The sequence below is a fragment of the Sinocyclocheilus grahami genome, unplaced genomic scaffold, assembly GCF_001515645.1.
Source record: "Sinocyclocheilus grahami isolate Dianchi unplaced genomic scaffold, SAMN03320097.WGS_v1.1 scaffold789.1, whole genome shotgun sequence".
NCBI lineage: Eukaryota > Metazoa > Chordata > Actinopteri > Cypriniformes > Cyprinidae > Sinocyclocheilus > Sinocyclocheilus grahami.
The window spans coordinates 93,760-111,443 of NW_015505968.1; the positions used below are offsets into that span (position 1 = coordinate 93,760).

The 17,684-nt window shown below is 37.6% G+C and overlaps 1 protein-coding gene and 1 pseudogene across 1 annotated transcript in view; both read right to left on the reverse strand.

Annotated features, from left to right (window-relative positions):
* The window catches only part of LOC107561714 (dual 3',5'-cyclic-AMP and -GMP phosphodiesterase 11A-like), an 83,132-nt gene extending 70,223 nt beyond the window's left edge, over window positions 1-12,909 (reverse strand). Inside the window, exons 1-2 of the mRNA XM_016246189.1 lie at window positions 11,976-12,909; window positions 7,264-7,422 (exon numbers count right to left, since the gene is read on the reverse strand). Coding sequence (XP_016101675.1) covers window positions 7,264-7,422; window positions 11,976-12,782 — 966 coding nt within the window. The 5' untranslated portion in view covers window positions 12,783-12,909. The remainder of the gene's footprint in view (window positions 1-7,263; window positions 7,423-11,975) is intronic.
* Window positions 12,910-15,393: 2,484 nt separating this feature from the next.
* Window positions 15,394-17,089, reverse strand: LOC107561715 (serine/threonine-protein kinase pim-3-like; annotated as a pseudogene).
* Window positions 17,090-17,684: the final 595 nt, after the last annotated feature.

Genomic DNA, 17,684 nt, shown 5'->3' on the forward strand with positions numbered 1-17,684 from the left:
AACCCCCAGTGTTTGTGAGTGAGATAATAAATGAAAATAATATGATAACAAATTCCATTTTGGAACATCAAGCAGCATAACAGACAGCTAAGACAACTGGAATTGGCTGACATCGGAAACCTTGCACACTGAAGTTTAAAATGGCCATGCTTACATTAGAAATAAGGTGGAAAGATAAAAATTTAAATTTAAAATTTAAAACTGAATCCCTTCCATGGGTCTAGTCTTTGTATTTGTTTCTCCACAAAATGAAAAGAACAAAAACTCACTTCTTCATAACATATATAATACGTCTACCATATTGTAAGCCTGTTTGGAAAACACTAATGTTTGGTTCTGCCAATACAGAATCTAAAAGTAGCACCTTTGTCTCTGTGGGCTGGAAACAATAGCTGAGTTTTCTCTGTTCTGCCTCTCAGTCTCACACACAGGGAAGAGTTTCATCATTAATTCAGCAGTTAGTAGCATGCATGACATGATGCTAATGTACAGTGAAAAGCACATGGAATCTCATGGCACTGACCTCGATCTGGGGTTCATACAGACTCATAGCAACACACATGCAGTCATACAAACACATGTTAAAGTGATAGTTCACCCAGAAATAAGAATTCAGTCATCATTTGCTCACCTTCTTGTCATTCTAAACACACATGCTTTTCTTTTTCCATGGAAAACAAAAGGAGATGCATGCAAAATGTTTTCGAGCTCTACAGTATCATAACAGTACAACCATGACAAGCATTTATGCATTTATGGTATATACTTGTCATGACATTTCTATAGGAACTTTACATTTTTAAATATATTTAAATACATTTTAATTACACAATTACACATATGAAGTTGCAATGTAGTACATTTATAATATTAACTTTAAATCTAATATTAAACAACACATTAGTTAAAATTATGATTAAACACCACAAATATATAATATAATATAAATACAATTTTAAGTTATGAAGTGCACATTTAATACAATCAAGTGCACTTCTTTTTAACAAGGGTCCACTAAGCTGTTAACTACTGACGTATTAACCAACTAGATCATTAAGGGAGTTAAAATCAAGAACCAAAACAGCCCAATGTATGAATGAATCATTCAGAATCAACTAATCCACTGAAAAGAATCACAAACCGGTCATCACTTTCTCTCACACAAAGCTCGTATATGGCTTTAGAAGACTTGGAATATAGCACACAAATTGTATGCAAAGTGTTCAAACCACTGTTTGATACTTCAGTGATGCTTTTTGAAGCTTTATTCCCTCTTGGCCACATGGACAAGAGAATGGAAACATCATTTATTGTATTTCACAGAAGAAAAAGATGTACACGTTTAAAACTATATCAGGGTGAGTAAATAGTGACAGAAAATTCATTTTTGGATGAACTATCCTTTTAAATATCTAGATGGATCAAGTGTTACAGTCTGTAAGTGTGTAGCTGGTGACTCTGAGATAAAGGTTAAATAATGTTTTCTACAAAATAATAGAATGCCTCATTTAGACGTTACCAAATCCACACACACACACACACACACACACACACACTCCTATCAGCATCTCGGACGCCTCTGGACACATTCATTATATCCGGTGTCAGCGCTGTGCTCACTGCTTACGTTGAGAAATACGAGACATCCTGTTCAGCTTTAAACCCCACAGCATCTGTTTCATTCACACAGATGAAAGATAAGTGTATTCACCACACAAAGACGGGGTGTGGAGCCATCGTCACTGGACCAATCAAATCAGAAGAACACAATGAAAACATTCATAAAAAAAATAAAAATAAAAATAAGAAAGAACAACTAGGCTCATATTCACATTCATAGTTAATTATGCATCTTGAGGTCTGCATATGTAGGCTACCTACTTCAATAGCTCAACAAAACCTCAGAAAATATAAGGATGCATATAGGTGCAAAATGGTCAAATTTTCAAAACTCACTGACGTGGTGCTACAGTGTTCTAGGTAGTTGCCAAGGTGTTGCTATGTGGTTGCTAAGGTGTTCTAGGTGGCTTCTAAGTAGCTGCTAAATGGTCCAAATCAAAAGTCCAACTCCAAGTCTCTATTTCAGTCTGGTGTGACTTTTAAAAGGATTACTTATTATTATCAAACATATTATTTATTATTATCAAAAGAATATACTTCAGTGCAAATTGAATGTAATGTTTTCAGAGACTTTGGTAGTAAACTGCAATTAAATTCAAATGTATTATAGTTTAAATTGATATTAAACGCAATTGGTGCTTTTTTCACCCACTAATTTCATAGTTAATTCAATATGAAATATGGTTAAAGTGTACTGCTGAATGCAGTGGCAAGCATTTATGGTTAAAATATACTTTAATGTCAATTCTACTGAAACTTGTATGTCATGTATTTAAATATATTTGTAACGACACATTTGATAAAAGATAAAGTTGCCATTTGGTACATTTAATTAGATTAACTTTAAATGTAACACTGAATAATACTACAGTTAAAATGATAATCTAGTCTTTACATGTGCTTTAGTATGTTAGTCAGTGATTAAACATAATATTAGAAGTAAAACCTTTAGTTTGACAATATTACAAAGTGCACTTTTTTAAAAGTATACTTAAGTGTGTTAATAAACAGTCATGAAAGTTTCTCTCTAAGTACACTTAAGAGGCCTTTTATTTCATTATTATAATAGTATCTGCAAGTACAGTTATTTTAAACATGTGCACAATCAATACAATTAAGTGCTTTTTCTTTTTCATAAGGCTCCACTGAGCTATTAACCACTGTAACTTGATCACAAGAATCACAAATGCCACTACAGACATTGATGCGCCAACTGCTAAAGAGTGGGAATGTTTGCTAAAAACACAGTGACTGTCGGTGTGAACGGGGCTAAATAGTAATGATTGCATTAGCAAGCAGCACTAATAATGCTTACACAACTACTGTGTTCCATGATACGTTCAAATGATTACATATTCATGTGTTATGATACTGTACATGGAACTCCAAAAGTATTTCAAAGAATGCCATGGTACTACCATGATACAACTCCAAAGAAACTCTTTTGTAAAGACAGTAAAAGAGAAAAAGTTCCAATGACTCTGTCCTTTAAGTCGGTACATTAACACGTTTCACACGTGTCGCACATCCCTGTGAAAGATGGCGTATTACCTGTGTCACTTGAGCTCCTGTAAACAGAGCAGCGCGGCTCAGGGACTTCAGCAGCGGCCGCTGATTAATGACTCTGCCATATGAGAACTGCTTCTGTGTTTATAAAGACTTCATTGCTACTGAAGGTCAACATTAATGAGACACTTTATTTCTTTTTCATGATAGCATAGCACGGTTGACCACACTACCTTAACCCAGAACAAATGATGACAAGGACAACTAACGCTAACACTAACTATTCAGCGTTACACAGACAGCCATGAACACTCTACCCACTCACAGTGATCCAATGACAGGACCATTACATAAGCAGACAGTTTTTGACGTCAGTGCAAAGCTACAATTTTAAGTACGATACATCACTGCAATCTTCTCTACTGAATTCACTAAACTAAATTTCACTCTCTACACCTTATTAGATTTCTCTGCTCAGAGATAAAATGATGTGTTAATGGAGCAATAACAAATAAGAGTGCCCAAGATGAAGCACAAATCTTGTAAAATATTTATTTATATGAATAAGTATGGGGAGTCATACTGACTTTGCATTGTCATAAAAAGATGAAATTATCTGGCATTTTAAGAGACTTATTGACCTTGACACAGTCTGCAGGGGTCCTCTCTATGATATAATTTCCTGTTTTATGCTTTTCTGCATGTTGGTTGCATTGCATAACATGACTGTGTTGCAGGACAAAAGTCTTTTCAAATGTTAGTGAGCAGCAAAGTAGTGAATTCTTTTCTAATAAATTATTTTGAAAAATAATGCAAAACTAACAAATAAGGTTATCTTTTCAATAATGTTTAGCTTTTAAAGAAGCTTTTTTGTTTATTATTTTTGACTTTATGCCCCCCAAAAATATCAAAAATCATTCAGAAATTAATAGAAGAGATGCATTTAAGTCATTTTTAATGAATCAAAATATGTGGACAAAAATGAGCATCATGTTATGACAATATCTCAGTATTAAATCAATTTAATACAATTTAATAAAACATTTATTAAGGGACAATATTTGCTCCCTGGAGTTGATTTTCATGAGCCTTTAGTACCTTTACCTGGGCATTTTTTCTAACCATATAAAAGCTCACAGCTTGTCCTTCATTGATGTCAAACACTGTAATCAATACATTGAAAAAAAAAGATTTCAGCATCAAATGCAATTATATCCGTAAACCATGCAAGTCATAAGACTGCTATGATACATTTCTGGACATTCTATTTGTCTTATTATTTGGATGATCCAACTGCATGGCATCCCAACCACATATAATATTCTTTCTTCTGTGAAACACAAAATGAGATATTACACTCTTAAAAATAAAGGTGCTTCAAAAGGTTCTTCAAGCGATGCCATAGAAGAACCATTTTCGGTTCCACAAAGAACCATTCAGTCAAAGGTTCTTTAAAGAACCATCTCTTTCTTACCTTTTTGTAATCTGAAGAAGCTTCTTTCACCCCAAAGAACCTTTTGTGAAACAAAATGGAACCATTCTTTATGGAACCATTTAGACTAAAAGGTTCTTCTATGGCATGGTGAAGCACCTTTATTTTTAAGAGTGTAGGTAGAATGATGATTATACTGCCAAACTCTCAAAAAACAAATCCCCCAAAAAAAATGTCTGTAAAAGCATCATAAAAGTAGTCTACGTGAGCACACAAGTCATACAGACTATTTTTATGACATTTTTATGGTGTGTTTTGTAATTTTTGGAGTAACAGTACCTCCTTGTTTTCTTGTAACAGTAACTCATTCAGCCAAAAATCTCACAATAAAACCAAATTCTGATATGATATATTTATAAATAAAGAAGAGAAAACAGTGCTTCTGTGAGTGAGTGAGTGAGTGAGTGAGTGAGTGAGTGAGTGAGTGAGTGTGTGTGTGTGTGTGCAGGGGTTTGCACAATGTTAAGGCCCGCTCACACCAAGAACATTACTATAATAGTATCTATATAAGCGTCCACACCAATGGACAATATCGTTCTGTTTATTATAAGCTCAAGCTACAGTTTCACTATATGGACAAAAGTATTGGGACACCTGACCATTACACCAACAGGGACTTTAATGACATCACATTTTAAATAGACATTAATATGGAGTTGGTCCCCTCTATGGAGCAATAACAGGTTCCACTCTTCTGTAAAGGGTTTCCACTAGATTTCGGAGTGTTTCTGTGGGAATGTCTGCCCATTCATCCAGTAGTGCATTTATGAGGTAAGGCACTGATGCCGGACCACATAAACCACATAAAGGGCCGAGACCAACCCCTGAAAAACAGCCCCATGCTATTATCTCTCCTCCACCAAGTTGGCACAATGCAGTCACACAGGGAATGTTCTCCTGGCATCTGTCAAACCCAGACTCGCTCATCAGACTGACAAACAGAGAAGTGTGATTCGTCACTCCACAGAACAGGTTTCCACTGCTCTAGAGTCCAGTGGTGGCTGCTTTACTCCACTCCATCTGACGCTTGCCATTGTTTTTGGTGATGTGAGGCTTGCATGCAGCTGCTCGGACGTGAAGCTCCTGCCACACAGTTTTTGTGCTCATATTAATGCCAGTGGAATTTTGGAGCTCTTCAGTTATGGAATCAGCAGAGCGTTGGTGACTTTAGCACATCATGTGCCTCAGCACTCAGTGACCCGCTCTGACTTTACATGATCTTCCGCTTCAGTTGCTACTGTTCCCAAGTGCTTCCGATTTCCAATAAAACCACTTACAGTTGACTGTGGAATATCAAGCAGGGATGAAATTTCACAAATTGACTTATTGGCATCCTATGATAGAACCATGCTTGAATTCACTGAACTCTTCAAAACAACCCATTTTTTTCCTCCCACAAATGTGACCTGTGCTGGCAAAATGAGTCACAATGAGCAAATTAAAAAAAATTTGTTGTTTTTATGTTCACATTCTCCATTAAAAGACCCTCAGAATGCAGTATGATTTGTTGGACTCGGATGAAAAATGACCCGTTTGAAGTCGATAGAGTCAGCAAAGTCAATTTTGAGAAAAATCGAGTTAAAGTTTTCTGAAGGTTCCAAAGCAAAATCACAGAGCAACGTTGCATCTTTTCCTCCAGTTCTTCTCTTAATGATAATTACTATATTAATAATCACAACACAGCTATTTTTATTTTATCTTTGTTTTTATAAATAAGAACAGATGCAAAAAACAAAAAACAAACAGTAGAACAAATATAAGAAAGAAACAAATAATGCATTGCCTTTTTCATTTTACATATAAACAAAAGCATTCAAGTAAGAAAACCAAATAATCAAATGTAAAAATCCCTTTAGTCTGTTAATTACAAATAAATTGATTATTAAAAATATACAAAAGCAGTTCAATCAAGAGCAGCGAGTGATTCTTTTATTGTTAGATTAACATTAATGAGGCGGCCTATATTAAGACCTACTGTAATGCACGGATCTAATATAATGTTACACATCAGATGTTTTTCCCCAACAGTTCCCCGAACGTTCACTTAAAACATAACAGATTATATTTGCGTGAATACTTAAATACTGTAATTCTGTGTATACATGTATATGTATCGGGATCGCGTGCAGTCGGTGCGCTTCAGATGACAGTCAGTGCAAGAAACGAGCAGAGAAAAGCTACTCCTCTCAGAAAACGTACGAATAAAGGTAATTAAACATCTAAAATTATTATTTGGAGCACTGGGATCGCTAGACGAGGGCTTAATGAACTCATTTTTGTGAAAACCTCAAAATCAACATTTTTCACTTTTGTTTGCCTGTAGCTCAAAATTAGCCCGTGCGCATTCCGACTCATTTTGCCAGCACGTGTCACAAATATTTGTAAATGCATACTGCACGGCTACGTGCTTGATTTTATACACCTGTGGCAATGGGTTTGATTGAAACATCTGAATTCAATCATTAAGAGGTGTGTCCCAATACCTTTGTCCATACACTACAGTGTTTTTCGTCTCTATAAGTGAAGTCAAATGTTTATAAAAGCATAGTAGAAGCACATAGACCAGAAGGCAAGAATAGTAAACATATGTATTATAATAAGGTTCAGTGAGTAAACCGTTGTTACAGAGCGTGTGCATGCTGTACCTTTTCGTCGTCTTCAGTGAAAAGTGCTCCATTGGGACTCTTGTTGATGGCCTGTGTGACCCCGATGACCTCTCCATCACTGTTGTGGATGGGCATGCACAGCAGAGACTTGGTTTTATATCCGGTGAGTTTATCAATCTCATCACTGAAACGATGGTCCTATAGAAGAGGTCAAAATACAGTCACTCTCAGCTGAATGGGAGCACTTATAATAACTGTTAGGAGAAGCCAAACTAATTAGAGGTGAAGTGTGTCATTGCTCTACTGCTAGCGGCACTAAATATACAGAAAGTGACAGAAACATTACACCAGAACACTACTTACCCTACCTGGAGTAGAATATTTCTGGTCTGCACTGCTTTATAACACACTACCGAAAGATTTTTACGATTTTCTTATTCTTACCAAGGCTTTATTTTGTATTTTTGCAGAATTGTTTGATGAATAGAAAGTTAAAAGAACAGCTGTTATTTGAAACAGAAATCTTTTGTAACTTTTTAAATGTAATGTATTTATCACTTTTCATCAATTTAACACATACTTGTTGAACAAAAGTATTAGTCTTTCTTTCTTTTTCTTTAAATTACCCAGACCTTTAAATGGTAGTGTATTACAATTTCCACATAAACATGAAGCAGTACAACTGTTTTCAACATTGATAATAATCAGAAATGATTCTAGAGCAGCAAATCAGCATAATAGAATGATTTCTGAAGATCATGTGACACTGAAGACTGGAGAAATGATGCTGAAAATTCAGCTTTGATCACAGGAATAAATCACATTTGAAAATGCATTCAATAGAAAACAGTTATTTTAAACAGTTATTTATTTCACAATTTTACAGTTTATTATTTATCAAATAAATGCAGCTTACTTATTAACTATTCCAAACTTTTGACTGGCAGTGTATCTTAACAGTATTTTAACATTAACAAACATTAACATTAAATAAATCTTAACAGATTAGTTCGTTCAAATATATACCATGAAACTTTAATTCCGTTTTTACTTATTCATATTTTGAAGCACATAATCTATGTAGCTATTCATATATAATGCAGTTAATGACTTATTAATGAAAGCTATTACAAAGTGTTAGTGTTTTTAATTAATATTACCTAATAATGTTCATGCTAAGCCACATTTGCATTGTTCATGCCCATGTTTCCATCTCGTGTTTGAATGGTCTCTGAAATGCTGAGTTTACTGATATAAATAATGCAGTTTTAATGATCTGCTCTGCTTGCTAAATGAAAAGGCAAACCGATTGACAGACTAATTAGAGAACTGCGAGCTGGCATCAACATCATCATCATAGCATCAGGACTATAACTGTAGAACGGAGAGGATGAAGTATGTCTGAGCTGATCGATTCAGTAATCAATACTCAGATACTCTCACACAACTCATTATTTCACTAAGGCCTTTTATGGATCTCAGGGAATAATCAAACCAAAAACGTCACTCAGGGTCACAATAAAATACTCTCCTGTCTGTGTGACAAGTCATTATCCTTATGGGAAAATGTCATGCGAGTGACCTCGCCATAGTTGCATAGATGCAACAGTCAAAAAAATGCTAATGCTTCCTAACCCTAATTGAATTTCAGCTGGCATCAAATGAGCATCGTTTAAGAAACAAATACAATCCTACTAGGGAAGAAAATAAAAGCTAAAATGGTTTGCTGGTCTTAACTGGTTTGACCAGTCTCCCATCCTAGCCCAAAAAAACATCAAACCTGTGATTTACTGTTTATTATGATGTAGACTACGAACAGTGATATAAGATTTTTTAGAATATCCAGTGGGATCTTGCTTGATTCTCAGAAGATTCTAATTTTTTCTCCCATTAGGATTGATTCCAAATAATAACAGACATTCCATTAGCAAATCTGTGCACATCTTTAAACTAGAAACAATTATTTTATTCCTGCTTTACCTGTTACGCATCAAGAATGTTTGCTGTTTCCACATCAAAAGTGATCTCACTAAACATCCTTCCTATTCTATCTGATAAGTAATTATTGATATGGTCAAATGTAATGTGACTGGCCTCTCAACAGATGCCCCAAAGTTTAATAATCCCAGTGGAATTTCTGTGATAAATTGGAAAAATTTTAACAGATCAAAGTAAGAGTTACTTGACTATTACTTTGGAGTTATAGAAATTCATCTGGGGTTAGGAGGTTTTAGGTACTTTTACTACTGTCTCTCAGTTTACAACATTAATTTTTCTTCATCCAACAGGATCTTTTCACTATCAATAGCTGTCAAAACTTTCCTGTCTATGTGACAAGTAATGATCTCTATGGGAAAATGGAATGTGAGGGATCTCACCATGGATCCTATTGTATAGTAAAATAATTGTCCTAATCCCAAAGGAATTTCTATCATTATTTGAAACCAATCCTTAAACAAAACATGAAAAATAGGAATTTCACTTAAGATTTTTTGACTATTGACTTAACTCCCTTTACATCTGTTCCAAATTATCACAGAACTTCCATCAGCAATGTCTTTGTTTCGTATTTTATACCTGCTACACTTGATAGGCCTTGGGAATGTTGAGTTTCACCACCAATATAAGTACAATACATTCCTGTCTATCTGATAATTTATTATCCATATGGGAAAATGTAATGAGTCCAAAAAAAATACCTTAGGGTTACCCTCATCCCAAAGGAATTTAGATCATTATTTGGAACCAATCCTTAAAGGAACACTCCACTATTTTTGAAAATAGGCTCATTTTCCAACTCCCCTAGAGTTAAACAGTTTTCCAATCCATTCAGCCGATCTCCGGGTCTGGCGGTAGCACTTTTAGCTGTAGCTTAGCATAGATCATTGAATCTGATTAGACCGTTAGCATCTCGCTCAAAAATGACCAAAGAGTTTCTATATTTTTCCTATTTGAAACTTGACTCTTCTGTAGTAAGACCGACGGAAAATGAAAAGTTGCGATTTTCCTGGCCGATATGGCTAGGAACTATACTCTCATTGCGGCGTAATAAACAAGGAACTTTGCTGCCGTACCATGGGTGCAGTAGGCACAATGATATTACACAGTGCCTGAAAATAGGCCCCAGCACACTCCCTGTGCAAGCAGGTGGTCACGTTGGTTATGTTGACGGAAGTTAGCCTATTTTCAGGCGCTGCGTAATATCATTGCAGCAAAATGCATCACAAAAATAGTGGAGTGTTCCTTTAAGTATATGCATCAGGAATGTTGAGTTTCATCATCAATAACTGTCTCCATAAAATACTTTCCTGTCTAGATAATTAAAACCCCTTAAGTGCCACCGGCCCACAGGTGGGCCCAACGGCAGTCTTTTTTTGTTGTTGTATTTTTTCTCTATCACATATTTTAGTAATCATCATAAATTATATATAATTTGAAAGCTTTAAACCTCAGAATTCATTCTGTGAAACCCATTTTAAAATCGGACATTGCTTTACCATGGAAATTGTACTTTAAAATATTTTAGCGGTCTCCTCCCCTTAGTGGGTGAAGTCAAGTGTCATATTACAAAATGTATTACGGTCTTTTAGAATCAAAAGTATGTATAATCTTGACAAAATACATATATTTGGAAAGGTCTGAGTCTCAAGATTCCATATTTGGTGGTTATTTTTTGATAGAAGTAATATTGACAGATAAATTTAGACCTTTGTGACAGAAAAATGCATCAACAAAAATTCTATAGAATCCGGTGGCTGTTTGTGGTATAACGCCCTAAATAAAATCTCACAGGAACCTCAATCTTTTTTTGTCAACTTCAAATTTGGAACATAAATTATTTAGACATAAGGCTTTAATTTTATATCAATTTTGGATTCAAAAATATTTTGTAAAATATTTACTTTATATAAAATAAAAAAATTGGTACAGTGCATTTTATTTACAGTACATTTAAACTTCTATAACTTTTTGATACTTTAATATTTTGAAATGATTCCACTTCTGCAGTAATCTGCAGATTGTCTTCTTAAAAGGGAGTTCAACCTTAGTTCTGTATTCCAAAGTTTTCATGAATTATAATAATTTAAGTTTGGATAGTGCACTTTCACGTCTATGTTCAAAAATGGGGGGTGGCACTTAAGGGGTTAATTTTCCATCTGGAAAATAGATGTAATGTGAAAGACCTCACCATGGATCCTATAGTCCAGAAAAACTAATCTAAGTTTTCCTAAACCACCCAGAAGTGCTGTAGGAGTTCTATAAAAATGAATTGAAATGAATGTGAATTTCACTTTATCCAGCAGGATCTTATTTGACTGTTATTTTGATCCCTTTATAACTGTGGCTCCAAATTAGTCGTGTGCATATCCTTAATGATTTTGTTTTGGACAAGAAACATTTTATCCCTGCTTTCACCTGATATGCATCGGGAATGTTGACAGTTTCCCCATGTTCAGCCACATATCCAATGATGCCCTTTCCCCAGGGCACCTGCACCTCATCTGATTATGTGAAAGACCTCACCATGGATCCTATAGTCCAAAAAAACTAATCTAAGTTTTCCTAAACCACCCAGAAGTGCTGTAGGAGTTCTATAAAAATGAATTGAAATGAATGTGAATTTCACTTTATCCAACAGGATCTTATTTGACTGTTACTTTGATCCCTTTATAACTGTGGCTCCAAATTAGTCGTGTGCATATCCTTAATGATTTTGTTTTGGACAAGAAACATTTTATCCCTGCTTTCACCTGATATGCATCGGGAATGTTGACAGTTTCCCCATGTTCAGCCACATATCCAATGATGCCCTTTCCCCAGGGCACCTGCACCTCATCTGATTTACTGAGAGAGGGCAAAACTGTGGTTCCAGCATGAACATCAAAGAACTTGGACACCAGAGTCTTTTTATTGGCTGGTCCCTCCACCAGGAACAGGGAGCAGCGGTCAGCATCCACCATGATGCACACAAACACCAGGATCTTGTAGCTGAGACTGGTCAAAACCAGGTCGTTGGAGATGTCTTTGACGAGCTCCAGGAAGAACTCCCTCTCGTTGTGCTCCTTCAGGTAGTATTTGTAGTCTACGGCGGTGGAGGGGTACTGAGGGATGTTGACCCGGGACTCCAGCAGCGCGGAGAGGATGTGCGCGGTGGTTGGCGGCAGAGAGCTGGCTTTACGCAGCAGCGCGCGTCTCCTCATGCTGGTCAGCGGCTCCTGGGCTCTGGAGTTAACGTGTTCGTCGTAAGTCCTGTTGGCGTTGATGGCTTTAGACCTGGCGAAGGTTTTCCGCAGCTCTTTCTGCGACGCTCGTCTCTGCAGCCCGTCGCTTCTGCTCGCCCAGCTGTCTTTGCCGCACGCGTTCGCCGCTTTCTCCGCTTCCGCGCTGGAGTTCGCCGGAGTTTTAGTCGCGTTGCGCTTCTTCAGCCACTTTTCCACCATACTTGCCTTGCCTTTTCTGTTCAGATAGTCCTCTAATAATTCCGGGTGCTCGTCTAGAAAACTTTCAACATCGGAAAAGACCATATTTGACCCTGCCATTGCTGCCGCTACGGTCATCTGTAAATAAAATGAGAGAGACGCGCGTGTTGAACGCTCATTTATGTGAGTGCAGAGCTGAACGAATCATTCGCAAACTTAAGACAACAGATCCTCCGCGAGAAGAGCGGACGTGGTCCTCGTATGTTCAGCGTTCATTCTGTTTAAGAATGTTGCGATCCGGCGGCTCCGTGCGCTTTCGTTCATTCTAAAGCAGCGCCAGTGAGATGATGCGACAGAGCGCCTCGCAGGTGCACCACTGACGACACGATCACGCATTCCTCCCTTCATCCTCTTCTGAGTCCTTTCATAACTGGGGTGTTTTATTATAAGGGCGCTGGGAAATGCAGTCTTAATGGCTTTTCAAAACTTTCGTGATTATTGTGATTTGGTAATCAATGTCAGTATTGTATTCCCTTAAATTATTACATATAGCTATTAGTTAAAGAAGCCCTTCTATTTTTGTTAGATGTGCACAAGTCCACATTCCACTATTAATATCACTAATTCAATATTAATATCACTAATATATGTATTCAATAATTCAATATTTCCCTAAATTTGCAGCTCCATCGACCTCTAGTGGACAAAGTGAGTTCTGAAACTGTCCAAAAGCATGACCAACATCCTTGAAATCTAATTTTCTCACATAAATAGAAGTGAGGGGGGTTCCTTGGGCAGGCCTTCAGTAACTTAAGCTCATACACTCTTAAAAAAGGTTCCAGGTTTTTCTTCTTCTCAGCTTTCAGTGAACCGTTCTTAAAAGAACCATTTTTTTTCTTAGTGTGGAGAATATTTTAATAATCTAAAGATAGAATGTAGACAGAGTTCATAAAGGACATCAACTTGCAACTGGGGCTTTCCTCAGCGGCACCTCATAAATATCCATGATAGTAATCTATGTAAGCCTCTATGTAAGCTGTCACTAAAACATAATTTTTCCCATTGCGTGATATTAAAAATCCGGAAACATACAAAATGCATAGGGCTGAGTTATTAGTATGCACTCATGCACTTATCACGTTGCCACATCACTTTACGTCAGTCGACAGTATAATGAAGTCTCTGCTTGTCATTACATCGTTCCCCTAACAGTAGGAATTTCAATCTACAAGAACAAATGGCAAGTTCAGTGCATAGGCCTATCACAATCTGTCTATCACAATCTTTGAACTAGCATTTTTTTAAATTACATAATGCCTTTAAGCCCATTTTATTACAGGTTTCCTATATTTGCGTCAAATTCATTTATCAACCTGTTGAATCATGTTAGGCCGGAGTAGAACATGTGCTCTTCTCTGGCCTTTATGTGTTCTACAATAGCATATCAAATACAAAGCATAGCGTTCATGTGGTAGATTCTCTTTATTCTTCCTGCATATTTTTAATCACTTTACTGAACTCTTAATATTGGAGTTTTAGTATTAATCCCTTTCACTTGGCGCCATGCGGCACATTTCCTTTTTTTATGTATCCAGTATAATTTTAAGAAACTTATTTATCTAAGTAAATAAGTACAATTTTCCCATAAATGCCACAGCGCCATCTATCGGTTATAAGACTGTATGTATTAAGGGTTTGCAACAGCGATTCAATGGGAAATGGAGAGGGTAAGTTTCACACTTTGAGAGCTCCAAAGATTTATAGGTAAATATGTTTAAAACACAAACATTATTTTCCTACTTTTTAGTATTTTTGTGTTTAATGTCAAATTATCAAATTAATTGAGCTCGGTTTTCATAAAGCTTAATTATGATCCACTAGATAGGGATATTTCTACTACATTAAGCTTTGTTTGGGCTGATCTGGGTATGATGACAAGTGTGTGTAGAAATTTTGATTACCTGAGGATAACATAATGTTATAAAAATGCAAGTAAAGTTTTTACTAAGCTTTTCTACTATTTACAAAGCACTGAAAAATGTCCAGCCATAAATATGTATAAATATATGAGAGTATATTTGCAGCACATTTCAGTAAATGTTAACTCGTGTTGTTATGTTGAGTACATTTATAGTAGCATTAATCAGTTTTCTGAGCTTAATTTTGGCTCCATTAACGTCGAATACATTTATGTGCTACTATTGTCATGGCTTACTCGTATCCTAATGTTATCTTAAAAGATTCACATATGTCTGACAAAAAATGACTAATAATAAATGCCAGCCACTGCTCATACTAAAATAACCCAAAAAAGAAGTTGTCAACACTAAAAATGCTAAATACACAAGGCAACCAAATGCACTCAACAAAACAATTTATATAATATATCCAGGAGAGGGTAGGTAAGTTTTTTTTTTTATTGGTTGGGCAGTCTTCATTTCAACTTACTTAAGGGTTTAATAGTTGGTTTAGCTTAAGAACTTAAGTGCTCAGCTCCTTCAGCATCCACACAGAGCTCCTCACAGTCTGGAGCAGAGGATCAAAACACTTAATCGAATGGCGGCCATTAGTCCATGATCTCTCTCTGTAGGTGATCAGGAAGCTGTTCTCTGCACTTCCTGTGTCACTCCTGCTCACCCTATACAAATAATCAAAAGCATTTATCCTAACAAGACAATCCAGCCATGACTGCTGTGAATCAGATAAGTGTGTGTCACTGGCCACCTGTTCAGTGTAACCAGGGGTGGCACTAAATGTCATCTAAACTGAGTCGATCTGACACCGATGCACCGAGACACCAGTGGATCAGCTGACGGCACTCTGTTACACACAACACAGTCTTCAGAAACACAACAACACACTTCACCTGGATCTGGACGTGATTTCTATCTCTTGCCTGTAGACAGCTCTCTAGGGAAGTGCAGTCTGCTTTTGTAGGTGACCCTCCATGCACCTCTGAAGGGGAAACAAGCGCACAGGATGTTGTAGAGTGTCACCCCCACTGACCAAACAGTAGCCAGTCCTGCATGATAGCGGTGCTTACGAAACCACTCAGGAGGGGCGTATTCAAGGGTGCCTGAGTGACCCAACAAGACCACAAACATCGTCTGAAAAGATTCCAGTCCAAACTGATTCCCTTTGGCTGATCGTCAAAAGTTCACAAACAAACACAGACCAACCTGCAAAGGAGTCTTTTAGCAGATTTCCACAACCGAAGTCCAGCAGCTTGATGTCATGCGAGTCTGTGGAGATCAGCAGGTTCTCTGGTTTGACGTCCCGGTGCAGGACTCTGCGGCTCTTGCAGTGTCTCAATGCGGTGATCAGACAGCTGCAGCAGGACTTTCTTGGCCAGACTCTCATCCAGACATCCGTTCTCCTCACAGAAACTCTGGAGATCTTGGCAAGGAACCGGACGCTCCAGGATCAAGGTGTAGCGTCCGGGACGGTCAAACCACTCCAGCAGCTGCAGGACGTTGGGGCAGGCAGGAGCTGAATTGACCAGTGTCATCAATGCCACCTCCAGCAGCAGCCGACCCTGACCTTACTGCAGGACAAACGCTCCATTATACCCAGCGCTGAATGCAGATGAAACAGAACAACAGATTCACATTGAACTTACAACTTTCAGCCTCTTTTGTGTGCTGCTTTTGGAGATGTACTTGATGGCAACCTGTAGACAGATGTAAATCACACTGACTAATTTTTTACAGATGATATTTACTGACATCAATATTTCTAAAGTCTGTTTGAATAAAGAAAGGAAGAAACTGTCTTACTGGCAGTCCATCAGACCTGCGGGTCCCAGCATATACAGAGCGGAATCCGCCTCGCCTCAGCAATGGGCCCTTTGCATACACTTCTGCATCACACAAGATCACAAGAAACGTCTTTAACAGAAAACATGCTGCTAAACCTGTACTATAATTCAGCTGAAGAACATTTTCAGTGACAAATCCTTTAATAATGGAGTCATAAGGTCTTTAATATCAGTCTGTTCTGACCTCTGCGAGAGCGTTTGGCTGCTCTTCTATATGAGGTGGACGGACATTAAGCCTCCTGGCTGCCACTCTGCCACTTCCTCTTCCTGTGAGGCTGATCTGTGGACTCAGAAACGGCCAAATCGGAAGGCAGAGGTGCAATATATCCAGGCAGCTCTTGGCTCAGTGGCTGGTTGGGGTTTGGCAGCAGTTCCTGAGCACCATCACCAGAGCTGTGTCTCCCAACCTCCTGAGCAGCCGTCTGGGTGAAAGCAGCACTCCTGGATCTGGAGCGGCCTGTTATATTCACACTGCCGCCGTCGAGAGCATCAAAAAACGCTCTGGCCACCCTGCCAACAACGCTGTAGAAAGATTTGTGGACGCTCTGACATAGATCGAATGCTTATCATGTATTTAAAGGGGTCGCAAAGCAAACAAGCTTGTTGATCTTGTGCAGACTGACCACATGGAGGGTAATGTTATAAGTTATACAGGTGCATCTCAATAAATTAGAATGTCGTGGAAAAGTTCATTTATTTCAGTTATTCAACTCAAATTGTGAAACTTGTGTATTAAATAAATTCAATGCAGACAGACTGAAGTAGTTTAAGTCGTTGTTTCTTTTAATTGTGATGATTTTGGCTCACATTTAACAAAAAAAACCATCAATTCACTATCTCAACCAATTAGAATATGGTGACATGCCAATCAGCTAATCAACTCTAAACACCTGCAAAGGTTTCCTGAGCCTTCAAAATGGTCTTTCAGTTTGGTTCACTAAGCTACACAATCATGGGGAAGACTGCTGATCTGACAGTTGTCCAGAAGACAATCATTGACACCCTTCACAAGGAGGGTAAGCCACAAACATTCCTTGCCAAAGAAGCTGGCTGTTCACAGAGTGCTGTATCCAAGCATGTTAACAGAAAGTTGAGTGGAAGGAAAAAGTGTGGAAGAAAAAGATGCACAACCAACCGAGAGAACCGACCAAGCTACTGTTATAAGCATGACCAGCCCCGTCAGACTGGTCGTGGCGGCGGTGCTGCAACTCCTTCCTGCAAAA